The following is a 19,917-nucleotide window of genomic DNA, read 5'->3' on the forward strand; positions in this document are numbered from 1 at the left end:
TTTCTAATAATTAAATTATAGAACTTCATAATATCATAAGATGAAGAACGTAGACATTACCAATTCCCTTTTATGTCCCTTTCCTTTTTTTAAATACCTATGATTCTTATCAATTTAACAACTTTTGAAAGACCCAACAAAGGAAAAACACAAGACAATTCTTAGATTTCAGTAATGCGTCCTTACGCATATGAGTTCATACTGTACTTCAACGCTTTTATTTTTAAAAAGTATACAATATTTGGTAATATATGTTTCCTTGATATTATCTACTATCACAATGCAAAGAAATAATTGTTTACTAGTATTACTTCACTTTATAATAACGACGATATAGAAAAAGCTAATTACTCACCATAAATTTAACTAATTAGAATATTATCACCACACATACTTTTTCTCAGTGTCTAAGAATGAACTATAGAGAAAATACAGTAAAACAGCATAATCAAACATGCTATAAAATTTGTTAACGATTCAAAAAAAAAAAATCATTGTGCGGTTAGGAACTAATTTATAAGTGATACAAGATTGTGTTGTGGCACGAAAAAATGAGCTACCATATATTATACACTATAAACTGGTTTCTGAAGAAACCTTTGGGGAGAAAGAAAAGTAAACAAAGTAAAAAATTTCCCTCGTACAAAACTTGAATAGTAACTCATTCTGAACCAGAGCTTCATTCCCATGTGCAGCAAATGTGATTTCTTCTCCCTTCACACTTGGGAGAAACCATAAACCTGGGCCACCACTAGACCTTTCTCTTAAGCATCTGTCATCGGGAACCACTTTTCCGGCCACCTGGGGTATGTGCGTTTAAACAAACTCATGCATAACGTGTCATGCTGTTGGAGGACTCCATTCAAGATGCACTTCATTGCCCCTGCACAAAAATAGATTAACATGTTTACACTACCAATGCAAGATTGTTTACGTTGTCCAGTCAGCTACAAGAAATACTACAGGCAACCATCTACAAAAAGTGGGATTAGTGGCGAAATGAGGCAAATTGCCTGCTGCTACATGTACAAGTTAAATCCATGACAAGGAACATCGAAAAGACATAATACATCCTACAACAGACTCAAAAAACAATTGTACTTTTGCCAGTTAGTAGAGCATGCGACAGCAGGTATTCATCTAGAAAGGGTCAAAATGTTCGGGCACCCACAAATGGTAGAAGGGCAATGAAATGATCATATGCTTGCTGACCTACAAGCTGTAGATAGTCGAGTGCTCAAAGAACCCAATAACGTGCAGAGCTTTTAGTTTTTCTAGTAGATCTAAATTATATGCATCGTGAACAGAGGAAATGTATGCTCACAATAGGCTTCCTTGGCCACAGGCCACATAATAAGGGGAAAATGACAACCTTATGCATGATTAGTCAAATAACACCACTCACTAATGAGCACAACACTGGAAAATTCTAACATCTGGACAAGCCTTTTTCCTCTTTTCAAGGGGGGAGGAGGGGAGATGTTTGGATAGAAGAAGAGTGGAAAATTTCCGCATATATCTCGAAGACTTCAAATCAAATTTCAGACATACCATGTGTACCAACAGGTTCCTTGATGCGACCACGACGACCACACTTTGACCAAACTTCAACAGGCTACAAAAGGTCCAGTAAATATGTTAAAAGTGAAAAGAGCATGACAAAGAAGAAAATAGAAAAGTCAATTGTTTGCATACCTTGAACCATCTGACATCCTCTGGGTTATGAAACATGTATCTTACCGTCGCTTTCTGTTTTGATACTCGTTGAGGGTAACTGCAACATAGATGACATATCTTGTGAACAAAAGGTTAACTTAACAATATCACCTACTGACTCTCTACAATCAGCTTTTGCATTTTAAGGACTAAAAAACCCTAAAATTCTAAAATAAAATATTGCAAATTATATGATCCTCAAAAAAGTTCTCTACCATGCAAGGATGAATGACTAGAATGATACTCCAATTAACTTTACCAGGATCCCAGCTGGAATACACAATTAACAAGATTTTTGGTTCACACATTATATGTTATGTTATGCCTAGTAAAAAAGCATAACAAGTCTATATTGTGGCACTTAGTAGGTTCAGTCTATAGACCAAATTTGATTAAAAAAAAAACAGAAAGTCTAAGTTGTTCAGAACAAGAAGTTCCAGAAATAATCCTCTAAACATCTCTACCGCTGTAAACAAATGAAAGCCGAGAAAAAACAGAACAGTGAAAAACCTAAATATAATCACAACTATAGCAAGTGTTATAGGTAGCGAAGCTGATCAATCAATCCAACCTAAAGTAGCGATACTTCATTATGCTGTCATTCTCAGAAATCAGACCCCTCCCACATAAACAAAGGAATAGAATATCCAAGCCCCCCTTTAAAATGACAGAGGAATCTTACCCGGTTAAAATAATTTTCTTTAGAATAATCCTATCTGGGTCAATACTTCTCAAAGAGCCAATGGCAGCAACAGTGGCAGGAGTTGCATCGTCTTTAATCTTCAGGGCAATTAAAGGAAGGGGAGGAAATGAAATAGGAGCATATACTGAAGCTACTGAAAAACGCCCGGGATGGAGAAATCTCTCCATTTTTTGCTTATCAGCGTTAAAACTATCGGAAGAAAATATGGGCCTGCAATCAGGGGGGAGGGGGCAGAAAGAAGCCAATGAACATTAGTACCTGACCTGGCAAAAGGCTACAAAATTTATTACAGAGATGAAAATCACCTTGCAACAAACTGGCGAAACCCAAGATTGAATATCATCTCTTCTTTAGATTTTATTGGATCAGTGTAACTGTCGTGCTTTTTTAAGCTGCAAAAAGAAAATTACTTGAGTACTTACACAATAACACATAGAACCACTAGGGAAAGAAAATTAGGGGGGAAATATTACAAAAGCATATAACAAGATGAGGTACCTGAAGTGAAAATTACTTGAGTACTTGAACAATTACACATAGAAACACTAAGGAAGAAAATAAGGGGGGAGATACTACAAAATCATATAACAAGATAAGGTACCTGAAGTGAAGGACAGAAATTTTAGACTCATGCTGCATCAGACCACACAGGATCACAGGCATTGTCTTCGTTACAAGATTTAACTTGTTTGCCACACCATTTGGAACTTCCCGGATATGGAGCCTTGCATATGAACCAGCTGGTATACATTCATCAACGTTCTGTTCCATCTCTCGGGCTCTAGACAGTACATGCTTTTGCGTCCTATTAAAATTGTCAAATGCAAATATTCTAGCATACTCTTGAGGTAGAGATTCCTGCAAATCCCAACCAAGATTTAATACAATTAGATCACGTCCAGATATTTTTTGAGACAAATTATTGAATTAACAGAAGAAGTTACTTTTGGGTCCCAGGAGGAAGTTCTGAAAGATTTGAGCCCTCTGTACTTGGCGAAACGCTTCCTAGCAGGGACATCCAATGGAGTATCCACTTCATCAGGGAATTCTGTAGACAAAAGCCGCAACAAGGACTTCAAAGAAAGTTCTCAGAAAAACAAAAACATAGGAAGCTGCTAATCAGCGGAAATTTAAGTATGTACCTTCATCCTCAGCATGTGCTTCTTTAATTTTTCTTATCTCTTCTTCCATTTGCTCCCTAGTCAGGTTCTCACCATCCTACAGAATACACAATCCAGCATCCAACTTACAACACACACTTAGGGAGGGATATCTGTATTAAACTGCTTATGTATATTAATATTTCTCAGAGATCCCAAATGCTTTTCATATTCATAAGCCAAACAGATAACATTCGAAATCAGCTGCGACCGCAGTAAACAATGTATGGAAAGATAAAATAAATACATCGGACTAAAAAAAAAATAGTAAACAAATATTCCAATCCACAATTTGTTGTGTAAATTCTACATATTTTGTTGTCCCCTCAAAAGCAACTACAGAAAGACCATGAGGCGGCCTACCCCTTAAAGTTTAAAATGGTAGGCTTGATCGCCAAGAAAAAAGTTTATGATTCATGGAAATTACCATTATTAGCTTCTTTGCGATTCTGTTCTCCATGAGGTATGTAGTTAACAACCTGTATTTTCTATTTGTTTTTTTAGAAGGTAACAACTTAAGCTGTATGTTCTCTTCCTTTTTTCATCATCCGGATTACTCTATCAGCTTTACTTACTAAAATGCTACAAGGCCATAAATGAAAACATATAGTCCTTCTATGCTAATAATAGGTATACCCACCATCATCATGGAATGAGTCTCAGTTTCTTCATCTGATACGAGTGCTAGAGACGCCTGGTCATCATCGAGTTCAAACTCATCCATACGTACTTGGCTATTTAAGGCATTTTCCCCTTCATCTAGCACCATACCATCTTCTTCTTCATTCTCGCTCTCAGAAACATCAGCATCTGAATCTTCTACAATCCAAGCAGCCTGCAACTCAACTAATTAATTCTAGTATAAACCAATATGCCCAGGTTACAATAAGAATACATACATGTTCGGGAAACTATTGACAGAAAATGAACCTGATATTCAGAAGTGCCCTTAGGAAGAGTTTTCCTTTTCAGCTTTCTTTCCTCTTGATTTCTTTCTGCTTCAGCCATTTCTGCCTCAGTAGGCCATGTCTGATTAAGATCAAATAGACATCAAGTATTTGTACAAATTACAAATGGTTACAGAAAAATGGCACAAGTAGGTACAATTATGAAACAAGTGCATCTCATCAAGAACCAATAGTTCAGTAGTTACAAAAGAATTGCACAGGGTAAAATGATATAACTCGTGCATTTCATATAGGAACTTTCTCCACTCCTCCTTCCATAGAATGAACAATAAAATTGGGCCAAGAATAGAGTTATACCTGTTCCCCAGCCAATGGATCAGGGACATTCTCAACAAGTAAAGGCTCTTGCTTCATAGGGTCAGGAGTCAAGCAACTGATGACCTGAAATACATTAGAAGACATAGCTGGGATGAGATCTGAGAAGAGGGGAAACAAAAAGTATTCTGTTAAAGAAACCATGAAATGTACTACAGAAGGCCCAGGGGAGAATAGATGATTGCATATCATGTTGCATCACTCAAGGAGAGGGGTTGGGTTTTTTGAAAATGCATCATTCAGAAAAGGGGGAAGAATGATGACAGCTGCACTAGGAGCACATAGCTACAATGTCATATGTATCCCATTATTTTAGTACAAGGTTATAACTACACTTGTGGTAACTTGAGCATTTGAACCTCTATGTATTTCAATATGCAATTTGCAATGTACAACTTTGAAATGTTGGACTTCATGAGCAAAATGCCTTCTACGAGGAGCATAGCTAACCAGTGGAAGGACAAAGCTGATCAAGTTCATTAATAAATTGTATTTTGGTGTCTGCCAAAATGTTGCCTCTAGGTCCAAAAAAAGGGAAGAATGGTGAGACAAGAAATGAACCCAAAGAAATTCAAGCATGAGTAGATTCAATTGGAAACCAATATTTTACAGTTCAAGTTTTATCTTTATCAAATAATTTCTGCAATACCACAAAGAGTTTCTCTTTAAGTAAACAAAATATAAGTGCACCTGTGCCTCATTCATGTCATCAGACTCCATTAAGTCTCCTCCTTTTCTCACATTCAGGGAACATGGATCCTTGAGAAGTTCGATCTTGGATAACTGAAAATCTCCAGCACCTGTTATGTGAACCTGATCCAAGAGCATCTACTGTCAAGGACAATTCGTTAATATCTCAAAGCTATATGGTGAAGCAAAACAATTACCAGCTGATTCACCGACAGGCTACGAGCACGAATATAACCAGAGAGGAGGAGTGTACATTTTCCAGAAATGGAATTATCAGCTACCACGTCGACCTGAAAAACAAAATATACACTAACAACCTTATCTGCAGAATTACAGAGGCCCCAAACCATAGTTGAGAACAAAGTAAATTCAGAGTCACCAACATTGAATATGAAGTTGAGCACACGAAATCATGGCCTATACATTTTAGTTATTGGGTAGTCAAAATCATGGTCTAGAGCCCTAGGCATGAAGAAATGCTGTCTTACAATTAATAACTATCCCTCAATCCCAAGCTAGTTAGAATTGGCTATATGAATCTGTTGTACCCATGCTGCTTTCTTTAGGCCCATTCAGAAGATTGTCAAGAAATGTCCGCCTAACTGTTAAAAATGAATGAACGGATACAAATACATTACTTCCATAAGAGTCACCAAGACAACTAAATTTCCACATAATGGTTAAAAAAATAGATAAGCAATCACTGTTATGTTCTGTAGAAAAATGTATTAGGAGGGACAGTATACACATTATAATTCAGGAAAGCAGGTGCTGAATTGGATAACTACTTTAAAAAAGAAATTGTGCAAACAGATAAAATACCACCCAATAACTACACTTCAATCTCAAGTTAGTTGGGGTCAACGATATGATCAATATATCCCCTCTATGCTTTGAAACATTCACAGTCAAACAACATTGGAGAAAATTCATTCAAGATTAACATACATAAATAACAACCAAATTCAAGACTGATTTAACGATGTATACTTTGGGGAATAATTGGTTTTGCTCCTTTTTTTCCTGGTGAATATATTTCATCTAAAAAAGCTAAAAGAAAATGTTACCAGTCAGAAGCCACAAAGGAGATAAACTATGTCAAGTGGGAAAATGGAAGGTGGTTAATACCTTTTGAGCCATTAGATATGGCCGCTGATTACGCCAATGTGGTACTGAGAACCTTTGCTCCTTGAAAAGCCACAAGAACTACAAATAACAAAAATGACCCAAAAGAACAAACAATAATTTCATAGGTTAATACACTATGATAGAGATATATCAGAGGACATCATAAAACAGAATCTCCAAATCATTACCTTGTGCAAATCATCCTTTGTATCTGCTGGATAGAACTTACAATCCTCGGGAAATTCAGAAGACAGGCTAGATGTACAAACCTTCTTTGAATCGTTTTTCTTTTTTAACTCACTGGGTAGATCCTAAAACACAGAAAAAGACATGTTCAAGTGTCAACTCCTTAATTATCTACCATTCTCAAGAATATGACAAAAGCACTTCCTTCCAGAGAAGTATCTTTAATTCTTACACGAATCAGTACTGCTGTACTAGGAAGACCAAGAGCTCTAAAGATCGAAAGGCAGTGAGATCCAAATGCATCTATATAACAATCTTCTTCATTAGAGGAACTTGCAGATGTGACAAAAGCAATCAGATCAGCAACCTACAAATGCCAAAGCTTCTAACTAAATCATCCTTGATACAAAGAACGTAAGAGCAACCAAAACCTGGAAATACTTCAGGGCATATATCATACCTTGGCCATCTCCATACATGCCAAGAGATCACCATGAGGTGCTTTTAAAACCTAGATAAAATAACTTACTGTTAAACTTCTGCAGAACTTTCTGTGAAGAACGTACAAGTCAAAGCAAGGAAAACTACTCAATTATCAATAACTGACAAACAATTTACTGTATGCTGCTTCTGGCATCAGATTTGACACCAAAAAAATTGTGATATGAAAAATTCATAAGAGTAAATAAGATTTTCTCTGGCATTTTGGTATGGCAAACACATACCTGAACCTAGCATCCTCTTACTCATACTCTTAAGTGCAGTCAAAGCTCCTCCTATCCTATAATGTACTATTAAAGCTTATAGTCCCATAAATGACTTCCCTATCTTGCTGAAGTTCTATTATAGATTAGAAAAAGAAACTCACATTTTGCTTTTCGAACTCTGTATTTCAGAATCTTCTTAATACTATTCAGTGATGTGTTTTACTTATTGAAAGAAAAATCGGACATATTACTTTACCATCCTGAAGTTAATCAAGTGTCTGAAGTCAGTTGATTACCAAGGTTAAGGCATAAGTCCTCTAAACATTATTGATTTATTGATTGTACTTGACAAAACTATGTTTGCAGAGATGCAAAAGCTTCTGTTTCTGTTTACTCATTATATGATACTTTCACCAAAATTAGAACCTGAGACCAATTCAATAATGCAAGTATAGTACTTAATTGATAAAGGGAGTTCCCACAATGCACTCCTACCGTTGCTCTCAACTTATATTCTGAGGAAGCAACTGCTGGATACACAACAACAGTTCCATCTGCGGACAATAGCTTCAGGAGATCTTGTTCAAGCGCACTAAGGTCGACTGATCGGGATAGGCCAAACAGAACCTGTCACATAAAAAATTGTCAGGAACTGATGCGTGATAACAGATATCTTCCTTCTCCTTCACTCCAGCTGATCATGGAGTCGGATTACTTATAATAACTGCTTTAACATCAATTCAAGATTACTAATTAAATCTTTTCATTCAACAATCCAAAAAAGTTTTCCATTGATGACTTGATCTTTTAATTTTTTTTCCAATTTGAAATTATTTGTAGTTGTTCTTAGTTAAATGTATGGAAATAGACCAAATCCTAAGAAAATTTGAAAAATTAAGCAAAGAAAAAACTTTTCTTATTTTATTCTTCATGTCCAACATTATGTCCGGGATCATTATATAGGAATCCAAAAATGAAGAGAGAAACAATAAAAACAAAGAAGAATACTTACAATAACTCTGGGCGGACTATTTGATCCAGATGAAGCTCTTTTCTCTTTCAAAAGAGCATCTCTTTTCTGCTCCCTCATCTACAAAATTGCATTTTTTTAGCATATAACAATAAGTAGTTTGGTTGACAAAATTATCCTGGCATTATAGTCGTGCAATCACAAATACTGGACTAATTTAACCCACCTCATAACCAGGATATTTCACCTTATCCACATACCACACTACACGATAACTCAATAAAACAGAATGCAGTACTTTTTCTTACTTCTACAACTAAAAAATCAATCCCAAACTAGTTAAGAGTCAGCTAAACATAAAAAATTGATACCAAAAATTTACCATCTTATTACGCTGAAGCCGAGCTGCCCGAGCTCCCTTAGTGAGATTGCGATCAGGTTTCGCAATTCTACTCTTATCTAAACGTAACCAAAAAGACAATCAATACATAAATTAAGCAAAATAACACAATTAATAGAAAAAAAAATTGAACCTTTTGAAGAAACTTTATGAACATTGCGAGATGACTTTGAAGCAAATCGAGTTTTGTGAGCTTTATTTACTTGAGCTCGAGCACCTCCCATCTTCTCTACGATTGAGTAAACAGCAATCAATTTTTCTTCTAACAATAAACCCTAGCAGCCCATCAGCTAAAAAGCCAGCAATCAGTACAATAGGGTTTAAGGATTTTTATTTTTTTAATCCAAATTGTTTTGATATATATATGTATGTATTTTGGGTAAATTACTATTTCATCCCATATAGTTTTATAATGTTACAATTTTCTCCTTTAAGTTTAAAAAATCTACAGATGCACCCTTTACTTTTCCAAAAGTAGGGCCAGTTTAGTACTCCTATTATCAAATAAAAAAAAGGTAAATCTTATAAAAGAAAAGCTTAGAATAGTTTTCTGTTGTGCAAAATTAAAATACGTTTAGATAGTATATTCACTAGTGTCAATGATTGAATACATATTATCCGTTCTTCTACAGTATACTTTTGTTATCTTTTTTTACGGACTAAATATATCAAATTTTTCATAGACTTGTTCGTAAAATTCGCTTTAGCATCATAACTTTATGGATATTTAAATATTTCCTAAAATAACTTTTAAATGAATTAAATACCACCTTACACATACAATACTAGTTTCATAATAGGAAAGTGATGTACACTCGTGCCACCTCGACACATATATAACACATCCGATTATGAACAAATTTAATTTCATTTCTTTTTTTCTTTTCCATATCTTTTTTTTATTCCCATTTTCATTTTTTGACTTCATCTTCTTCATTGTATCATATTTTTCATTATCTCAATAATCAATACAATACAATACAAAGTAATTGTTACCCTTCACAAAAATTCAACATCCACAACATAGTTTTTAATAATTTAATAAACATTGTGTGAAATGGTGAAATGACTATACAGCGGCTAGTGCTGTAACGATAATATTAAAAAAAATTATAATCATCGTTGGAGCTGGGTTTGTTGGTGCTACTCTTGCTCATGCTAAAAAAATATTTAAAAAATTATAATCATCGTTGGAGCTGGGTTTGTTGGTGATACTCTTAGCAAATTTTATTTTCAATTTCATTTTTTGTTGTTAACTTACCATTTCTCCACATTTTTATTTGCAAGTTTTTGAAAGTTAAATCTTAACAACCATGCTTGCTCTAATGACAACCAACAACTACTTCGATGCCAATCGCCGGAGTAATTGTTGTTATATTAGGCTCAGAATTGACAAATCTGATGACGAGTCGCCTGGAAAAAAAAAAGATAGCAAATAAAAAGAAAAAGAGAAGAATGGAAGAAAGCCATAAAAGGGTATGGCTTTGTCCATAGTTTGGTGAAATTTTTTAGCAAGATTTGGTGGTCTCACGGCGGTTGATCTCTCGCAATAGCTTTCGATGATAGGGGTTGGGGTGAAGTTTGGTGATGGAAACTGGAATCAAAGAGGAATGCTAAAAGATTTAGAAAGGAAAGCAGAGATGGTACATGTTGCCGAAAGAAGACAAAAAGTGGAAACCACTTATCTTTTCTTTTTCATTTTATGCTATTTACGCGCTTAATAATTTTGTATTTGTCACGTCAGCCTTTACAGTATTAAAGTAAGTTTTGGAGAGAAGTTCGAGGTGGATTTTATATATTTTCACTTTTTTATAAGAAAATACATTCATGTTCTTATGATACAACATGATTAATTAAGTTTATTTGCACATTCAACATTTATATTTTGCAAACGGTATAATTTCACCTAGTTTTTTGTTTTGATATCATAAGTCATGATATGTCATAAATTTCTCAATTGATTTTGATCGAGATGTCCAAAATTGATGACTACATCCAATATGTATTCCACATCTATGTCATCATATTGTAACACCGAAGGACGCCCGAGTTTAATCATAAAAGGCATCTTAGGTTCAAGATGAAACAAGAAAAAACTCATAGGACATGACAAAAATCTATATTATCTATCCACACTCTCAACCAAACAATGTTAACAATTCAACATCAACAAGAGCCTTTCTAAGCTCTAGCATTCTATATAGAATCAAAGGGAAAAAGAAATTAGGTAATAAATTACACAGCTAAAGAATATTTTGGCATGCCCTTTTTTTCACCTTCTAGCTCTCTCAAAACTGTCTAGCTAAATCTCAAGGGCAGCAAAGAATACCATCACAGAATCACAAGGACATAGCAGAAACAATTTGCCGGCCGCTCTTTGAGATTCTTGAACAAAACATAAACATCAGAAGTACAGATGATAACAAGAACAATCTAAAGTATGTCCTAATCTCCTGCATTCCCAGCTCGAGCACCTCCATTTTCTTCCCGTACCTACTTTTCCTTTCCATTAAATAACCATTCAGATAATCATCGATAGAGACCCACTTCTCAAAACCGGATCCAGTTGCATTTGGATGAAGTTCCTCAATCTGGACTCCACCCAAACTGAACAGCGTAAAAAATGCAGCAGACCAGTCGTTGAGAACTCTCTGCAATTCAAAGTGAATATGGCTGAGTGTTTGACATGACAAGACACATAGCAAAGATAATGCATCATCTACGAAATGTCCCCTTCATGCATTTTGAGTGAAGGTGTTTGATTGTGTATGGAGTTGAAGAATTTTGTGGCTACAAAATCATGTTATTAAGGGTAAAGTGCGAAATTTAAAGTTAAATTGTTTCAATCATCCTTTTTCGAAACAGACTAAAAAGGAAAGAGTATTACATAAAATGGAACAGAGGGTATAACTTACATTAAAAGTAGTGATGTCAGTGGGATTGAACATCTTAAAGCAGTCCTTTGACGAGGCCGTGCTATCACCATAGATCTGCCAACCAATAGATGCATGCATCATGTATACATTATCGGACATTGCATTATCACTAAAAAGATGCTTGACATTGAGCAAGGACTTTACTGTATATTGATTGATAAAATGCAAAGACAAACCTCGAAGGTGAAAGACATGGGCACTCTTGCAATATCATACATGTAATCAGTTGCTGTCCCGTGAGCTAGATACCTGAATAAGTGACGTAATGTTATACTTGAGGTAACGAAAACTTACATCTAAAACTACATAATAAAGAAATGGTGACCCTAATATCTACTTCAAACAGAGGAAGGCATCAGATGTGCATGTTTTTCATGCCTAACACTGTGATGTGACTTTATCATTATTCTTTTATCCATAAGTGGCTTAACATGCAGTAATAGAAAATACATTCACTGCTAGATAAACAACAAGCATATTGCATATATCTAACAGGAATACACTTATGTTCCCTTCTCAAGCCAAGTAGCTAAACATAAAAGTGATGAGTAAGTGATACCAACCCGACAGAGCCTCCGCCAGATCCAACCAAGCAACGATCATTCAGCTGAAAACGATTCAACTTTTCAAGCATTAATCTCATCCTCTGAGAAGGTAATCCTTCCGGAGTCGTGTTCTTGTGATCATATGGCATAAATAGAGCCTGAAAAAAATTACATGAACAGCACAGAATAAGTATTTCATTCACAAAGAAACTAAAATGGATTATTATTCTTTATAAAAAAATGAAGAAGATAATCTCTGTGATCCTGAAATTTGATCCTTAATATACCAAAAACAGTAAAACGTCATAAACATGAAGAAGACAATTTACACCTGACATACATCTATTTGGTTCACTTTGACCAGTTAATTTATGGAAGTAGATACACACAAATTTTCAAATGAAAAGATGGTTAAATTTGATCATCCTATTGTAGTTTGAATTCATGATTTTACCTAAACAAGATGGGGAGATCAGGCACAAGCTATAATCTATTAAAAGGAGCTGCACCTTGCAAAATGTCTAGGAGAGTCCTACAAGGTCGTAGGACTCCTCTATGCCCTAAATTTTAAAAAGAGTTATGGGGAAAGCTTGTAAATGGTATGTTTTATATATGCAGAGAAGTTCAGAAGACAAACAGCAGCAAGACATACTAACAAAAGTATACTTGCCTCCATTCCAGAATGCACGTTAACCCATACATGTGGTTCAAATGATGCACATATTTTCCGCATAATTTGTGTCTCGGGCTCACTAAAAGGGGCGGACCCAGGATTTTCTTCATATGGATCATAATCCTGAAAAGTAAAGATCAAAGGGACAAGAGTTGTATAAGCACATAGCTGCATCAGCTTGAACTAGTAAACACAAACAGCATATACACAAGATCCAGTAAAGCAATCCTAATTTGGTACTAAGTGCAAATATTACTTAAGCACCACAAGATGCATAAGTAACAACCTATATAAAAGGAACACAACCTGTCCATACATCAGTAAAGAAGACACACATGATCGAAACACAATGAATCGTCTACTAATGGCAGTCTAAAGAATAAACCTTCTCTTTCTTGCCCCAATCCACACTCCAATTCCGATTAAGATCAACTCCTCTTCCTGCCAAAAAAAAGGGTTGGAAATAATTTTCTTGGTACTTCCCTATAGAGTCAATTTCTGTGATCAGACTAGCAAGATAAATAGCTATACCATTTCTTCTTTCACAGAGATCCCCTGCTTCTACAAGTTTACGCCCATTCACATTCTCCATTGGAACAACCTGTTAGACGGATTAAAAAGCATTCCCCAGTAACATTAGTTTAAAAGAGAATTTGGATACTCTTTAAAGTGATAAAGATCTTTGTTTCTTTAACTATTTACAGCCCATGGCATACAGTGAACTAATTAATTGGGTGAATTTTGAATTTCTATACCAGCAGGACCTGATAGATTTAAAAAGCAAACAGTGACTAAAACGAATTTACTGAGCTGAATGAACAACCTGCAGCTAGAAAACAACTTGAAAGATGTTTACTGATGTCTGACAAAACAGAGAAATCAATACGCTAAATTTGAGACAGCGAGCTCTCTCTATGAGAGCTGTGTGAAAGGTTAATCTGTCTCTGCCAAAAAAAATGTTTTGCATTGTGCAGGGAAATCTTCAGAAAATGGCTAATTTAGAATCTCCTAGACAAACTGCTTCAGTACATTGGAGGATGGGATAACAAAATCACACCAACATCAGCAGGTGTGGACAATGGAAGAACCTTAAAATAAAAGAAGTTCTGCAGGATATTTTTGAAGGGTACTAAAAGAGCTGAGGAACTAAACATTTGAAGAGGGGATGAATGTAAATATAGATCCTGTTCAATTAGGAGTGGTTAAAATTTTTCTGATTCAACAACTTATAGATTCATAAAACATATACATGAATTATTTTCACCTTATTTGACTGTGAGTTCCAAATAGACTAGGAGTTACCTTTATGACAAGCCTATCAAGCGTGTTATTTAAATTAAGTGGGTATGCACTGGATAAGAATTCCTCTTCACTTAAAATGGAAAGAATCCGCAACGCAAGCTCCGTAGTTATGAGCTCCCTCCCATGCTGCCCAAAACTCTGGAACACAAGCAATTTATCTGTCAAAAACACCAGCAATGACCAATCTGAGATTTTCTAACACTAAAGACCAAATCAGTATAATGTCTGGAAAAGCATTTTCCCAATGTCTTTTCAAAGAAACCACTCTACTTCCCCTCCTCTCTCCTTTTTCCTCGTGAGTTAACTATCTTAACTAGGAAACCCTGGGAAGGTAATACAACATATATTTCCATTCTACAGGACATGAATAAAGGTAATAACGGACCAAAGAAAGTAAACTTACAAGAAGGATCTTAAGCTTTGACCTGTCATCGCAGTCTTTCTTGTTCCGGCAATAAGTAACTACAGTCGTCTCTGCATGATACCCTTTGTTTTGAGTGGAAAATGTCTCCATCTGCATAAATATGAATTAAGTTGAGATATTAAGAGAAGATGCATATTTCTGTAGTTCCAATTTTCCCAAAACAAAAATTTAAAAAGGTATGAGATAGGGGAAAACTCACAGAGAGCTTGCTTGGGTGTCTATGGACCAATGATTCTATCTCTTCCAACAAAGCTCCCCTAGAAGACACCATAAATTAATGTTGAAAATCGAAGCACAAATCACCTCATTCCACCTCCCATTTCACAGTAAAAACTAAAGCCGAAAAGCAGTAGAGCGAGTGAGGACCTTTCTTGATCCATAACATATAAAGTTCAGCAATCAAAATTGAGCCTCTCATACAGCCTTAGCACACTAATATCTATAAAGATTCACTTCATCAGTCAAATAAGATGTTAAGCTACTCACATTCATTAACATCACCAATAATTCATTGTGAGCTAGAACCTCCTACCCCAACTTCATTAAGTCCCAAATCAATCTGTTACACTCAATCCTAAATCAGTTCGAGTCGGCCCTATGAATCCTTTATAGTCATTAAATTCCGAAAATACAGAACACTGATGCAAAAAGAAAAGAAGAAAGTTCTCACCTTTCTCAATATAGTTCTATCAAACTTGAATTAATTGCACAACCTTTCCATAAAAGTTCATTTCCACTCTTAAGTAATTCAAATACTAACCTAATTACAACATTCAGTAATCCTAGTTACCACAAATCACTACCCAAATTAGATCACAAATCGAAATTCAAAAAAAGCTCAAATTCTTACCTTGTATGATAGAGATCGTGATTGATGGGAGTAATAGGTATTTGCGTGGAATTCGAATTTCCATTTACAAACGAAGAACACAGAACAATCAACACAACTCCAAACAAGACTAATGGCGAAACGGGTAAAGAATACAAACGCCGGCGACGACGCAACCCCATTTAAATTACAGATAAATACACCAACATCCGGTGATTTTTGTTGTTTGATTCAACCCAAATGTCTTTTTTTTTTCTCGACTATTTCAAATCTTTTTGGTTTCTTTGACAATCCCAAAACTTTAAAAACATAGGAATTGTGAAAGAAAAGATATATGCCGGCAGTGATGGGGAAGAAGACGACAGTGGTCAGGGCGTCGTTGATTTGTAGAGATTCAACGGCTATGATTGCTTGGTCTTTCTTCTCACCATGTTCCCATCATTCATGATCCAATCCACAATCAATTGTCTCTTTCTATTTGCCTCTTTTGGGGCAATTCAGTCAATTGCTATACTCTGCATTATTTTTTGTTGAGATAGAAGTAGAACTCTTTTTTTTTTAACAATTTCACACGTGAACTATTAGGTGATTTGTGTTTCTTTAATTAATAGGCCTAATGTATAAATATGTTTTTAATTTATATGTTTTTATATTTAAATTTGGTATATATAAGTAGACACTCAAATATATGTAGAGTTGAATAAATACACACATATCTTATTTAGTGTCGTATATCAAAAGTTGAAGGTCAATTATCAATTAAGATAAAATAAATAACATATTTATGTATTATGTTAACACGATAATAATAAATTTTCTAACAAGCAAGAAATTTCTAGCTTTAGTTTTTGTTGGAAATCTCCAATACTTCTAATTATCATATTTTACTTTTTGACATGGTCAATTTGACTCATCTTCGAGAAATAAAAATTAAATATATCAACTAAATATTTATAATTAAAAGTTGAATATTCAAAAAATTATAAATGACAATTTTTTCATTTGACAAATATATATATATATATATATATAAAAGTGTGTATATATATATATAAAGTGATTCTTTTACTCAATTATTTGTTAGATTCTTGTCATTTTAATTATCATGGTTATTAGAAATATATAAATAAATAATAACAACAATAACAATATACCCAATGTAATATTGAGATCTGTCGAGTATAGAGTGTACGCGGAGCATACACCTACCCCGAGAGGTAGAGAGGAAGAGGGCTAGGGTCTACTGAAGCAAAAACTAAGAGTTCTTGATTATCTACTAACATGTTCATTTCTTCTTCTTCATCCAAAGTCACCCATGCTTCAATTCCATTATCACACCTATTTGATTCCATAAGTATAATAAGATTCATGAAAAATGAACACTTTGAACTTATACTACTCACCCATATTGGTTTTCCAAATCCAAAATCTATGTCATAAAATCCAAACTTGCACCAACTACTAAAACCATAGTGATTTGCACCTTTTGAACAAAAATCTTCAATCTCCTTAAGAGACTTCCTCATCAAACTACACCCTTCATCGCCTCGTAGCCTTTTAACATAACCATCATCGATCTTCAATATAGATTTCCTCACTTGATTCACCAAATCAGCCAATTCCACATAACGTTTCGCGTTATTATTTTTTGCACTAGATAACCAAATAAGATTACCAAGAATGTTCTCTGGTAATGCTGGTGTTGCTCTTTTTCTCAAGTTCACAATGTGTGTTAGCAATGAATTAGACTTCTTATTAGAAGCTATTAAACATTTCCATATGAAAGATGAGACAACCTCAACTTTAGTAGGATATTTAATATGTGCACTTGTTGACATTCTTTTAAGGTTGTCAATAGCAGAGTCATTAAAAACAAGCCTTTTTGTAACAAAATTTCCTTTCTTGAACATTGAACTCCACATTATCATAGATGTGTCTCTTAACCACAAATCATCAGATGGAAAAAAGTAATTAGCCATTAAATTAGGACATGTTACTAATCCAGACCAATTTTTAAGAAATGTACTAAGTCCTGCTCCATCAAGAACCTTATGTGCTATACATAAACCAATTGCAATTCCACCACATTCAAAAACATTAATTTGAATGTTTGTAACATAATCTCCTACACCTAAGACCTTAAAAGGAGGTTGACAAGGAAGAAATTGACTAATCGATTCGAGGTTTGGTTTGTTTAGGTAATCGATTAGATGACAATTAACATTAGTTGTAACATAATTAACTCCTTGATCATTGCAATCAATAGAGAGTTCATCTCTAAACCTCCCTGCTAGGGGATAAAAGGATGACAAAGTTTGAGCTAGTGATTTCTTTAACAATGATGATTTTTCGCGGAGTTTAACGTCGTTGAGATTGGGATAAAAGAGTACAATTGGTGCATAAGGAGCTGGGATAAGTTGATCTAAGAGACAAAGATTGAATTTTTTGAGGTGTTTTGGTGTTGGAGATGAAGGTTGAATATTTTCTCTTGAAATAACTTGAACTTTCATCATATTTTGGCTTGTGAAAAAGTTGAATAATTGGAAGAGCTTATAAAGATAGTTTTTTTTGTTTTGTTTTGGGAGACAATAGATGCTAATTAGCATCTTTATTAAACTTTGTCATATACATAAATATTGAAAAAGGAATCATTAATTATAGAAATCTTAGAAATTATTAATCTCTAGATATAGCTTTGTTAATGGTCTATGGATAACAATGACACACTGATAATCACAACTATGAAATAAAAATTGAAAAAGCACCATTAATTTCTATGTAAGATTGATCTAATTTGTGTGCCAAAACAAAATCTGAAAAAATAAGTTATTCTAAAATCGTAGATAATATAACACTTTTTTACATAAATCGTGCGGATTGCATCCAAATCGAAATGTACGAAACAACATGACAAATTGCCGCTGCACCATGAGCAAACTGCAGAATCTGCATTAGTCTTACTCTTTGGCAGTATCGTTAGAGTACATTAGAAACTACATTTATTAATTATATCACTAATCCATGAGTGATTAAGAAAGATTTGGTACTTATTATATAAACAACACAAATATTTTTTTTGTGGAAAATTCTATGTTTCTTATTGAAATGGAACTATTATTAATGTTTGATTGAATTCAGTTTTCGTTTTATATAGGTTGGAAAATGATCTTTATCCTCCCTTAGGTGTGATTTTTTTGAGCTCTTTTAATGCGAAATGTTTTATGCATCAAACTGTCTTTTTTAAAATGCTAGTTATTTGTCTCGTCAATACAACTTATGAATACATTTTAATGGTGAATTTGTTATATTATTCAACTTATGAATTCAATAGATAAATATATGTTTTAATTTTGACATTTTTCGTATATGTTCATGTGTTATATTAATTTAAAAATATCATACAAGATTTGATTGAAGAGATAACTATTATTCGAGCTGTGTAGAATATATTTTTAGGTTCAACATTGTCTCTTTTAATTGAAGAGATAGCTATAACATTTACAATATAATTTTGTGGGTATTGAATTATTTTTATATTATGTCTCTAATTGTCTGGAATAATTAAATTATATTTTATAAGATATATTTGTAAGTTATAAACTGAACTTATGTCTACAACATCAGTTGAGTAAAATTTACGCGACATAACTCGTTAAATTGTTTTATATTATGATACGAAAAATATAAGCTTTCATCTCGTAAATTTTTTGTTTTTCAACTTCAAAAGATTTTTAAACTACTTTTTTTTAATTATATTATTATTGTAGGACACAAATTAAAGAACATCAGTTTTTGAGGGCTAAAAGTTAAAGACACCACCCCAAAATGACATATGGGCCGGGTCGCCCTTTTTTGTGCTTCACATTTTAGTTAATTTCACAACAGAAAATTTCCCCTAATTCGAAACCTAGATTTTCCATCTTCCCCTTTAAGAGTGAGCACGGAAATCGGAGAAGTGTAATCGGTGAGTATTACAAATCTCAGTCTGCAATTTTATGTTTCATATACTAAATTTGTAGCACTTCTATTGATCTGTAGATGACCTGTTTACTGTAATGATCTGCTGTTTGCTTTGTCTTCATATGCACATCACTTGTTTGATAAAAATCCCGTTAAATTACATGTATGGTGTAGTCTCTACGAGGTAGGGTTAACGCGTGGGATTACACAGAGGTATGTTACTGTTGTTCTTGTTTACTAGTTAGTTACATGGTGGGAGAACTCTAAATCATTGTAATTTCCTCATGATTATAAACAAGAACTCA

The 19,917-nt window shown here is 34.2% G+C and overlaps 3 protein-coding genes across 3 annotated transcripts; all 3 read right to left on the minus strand.

Moving 5' to 3' along the window:
* Nucleotides 1–430: 430 nt before the first annotated feature.
* On the minus strand, nucleotides 431–9,282 carry LOC101256673 (uncharacterized). The gene is made up of 21 exons (XM_004238373.5): nucleotides 9,077–9,282; nucleotides 8,926–9,002; nucleotides 8,586–8,663; nucleotides 8,069–8,200; nucleotides 7,327–7,377; nucleotides 7,099–7,233; nucleotides 6,869–6,991; nucleotides 6,681–6,758; nucleotides 5,750–5,842; nucleotides 5,553–5,675; nucleotides 4,845–4,928; nucleotides 4,510–4,608; nucleotides 4,220–4,414; nucleotides 3,562–3,637; nucleotides 3,364–3,467; nucleotides 3,021–3,277; nucleotides 2,725–2,811; nucleotides 2,399–2,629; nucleotides 1,696–1,774; nucleotides 1,552–1,615; nucleotides 431–883 (listed from the first exon to the last, which is right to left on the minus strand). Exons 1-21 carry the CDS (start codon nucleotides 9,165–9,167, stop codon nucleotides 765–767), a joined length of 2,376 nt encoding a protein of 791 aa, XP_004238421.1. The 5' UTR covers nucleotides 9,168–9,282; the 3' UTR covers nucleotides 431–764.
* A 1,768-nt stretch (nucleotides 9,283–11,050) lies between these two features.
* Nucleotides 11,051–16,184, minus strand: LOC101256970 (uncharacterized). The gene is made up of 11 exons (XM_004238374.5): nucleotides 15,674–16,184; nucleotides 15,023–15,080; nucleotides 14,803–14,913; nucleotides 14,400–14,537; nucleotides 13,629–13,698; nucleotides 13,483–13,538; nucleotides 13,095–13,220; nucleotides 12,443–12,582; nucleotides 12,056–12,128; nucleotides 11,859–11,933; nucleotides 11,051–11,594 (listed from the first exon to the last, which is right to left on the minus strand). Exons 1-11 carry the CDS (start codon nucleotides 15,832–15,834, stop codon nucleotides 11,283–11,285), a joined length of 1,320 nt encoding a protein of 439 aa, XP_004238422.1. The 5' UTR covers nucleotides 15,835–16,184; the 3' UTR covers nucleotides 11,051–11,282.
* Nucleotides 16,185–16,857: 673 nt separating this feature from the next.
* LOC101252485 (stemmadenine O-acetyltransferase-like) lies at nucleotides 16,858–18,165 on the minus strand. Its single transcript, XM_004238581.1, has one exon. It carries the CDS (start codon nucleotides 18,163–18,165, stop codon nucleotides 16,858–16,860), a length of 1,308 nt encoding a protein of 435 aa, XP_004238629.1.
* Between the last annotated feature and the right edge of the window lie 1,752 nt (nucleotides 18,166–19,917).

This window comes from Solanum lycopersicum, chromosome 4 (assembly GCF_036512215.1).
Source record: "Solanum lycopersicum chromosome 4, SLM_r2.1".
Classification (NCBI taxonomy): domain Eukaryota; kingdom Viridiplantae; phylum Streptophyta; class Magnoliopsida; order Solanales; family Solanaceae; genus Solanum; species Solanum lycopersicum.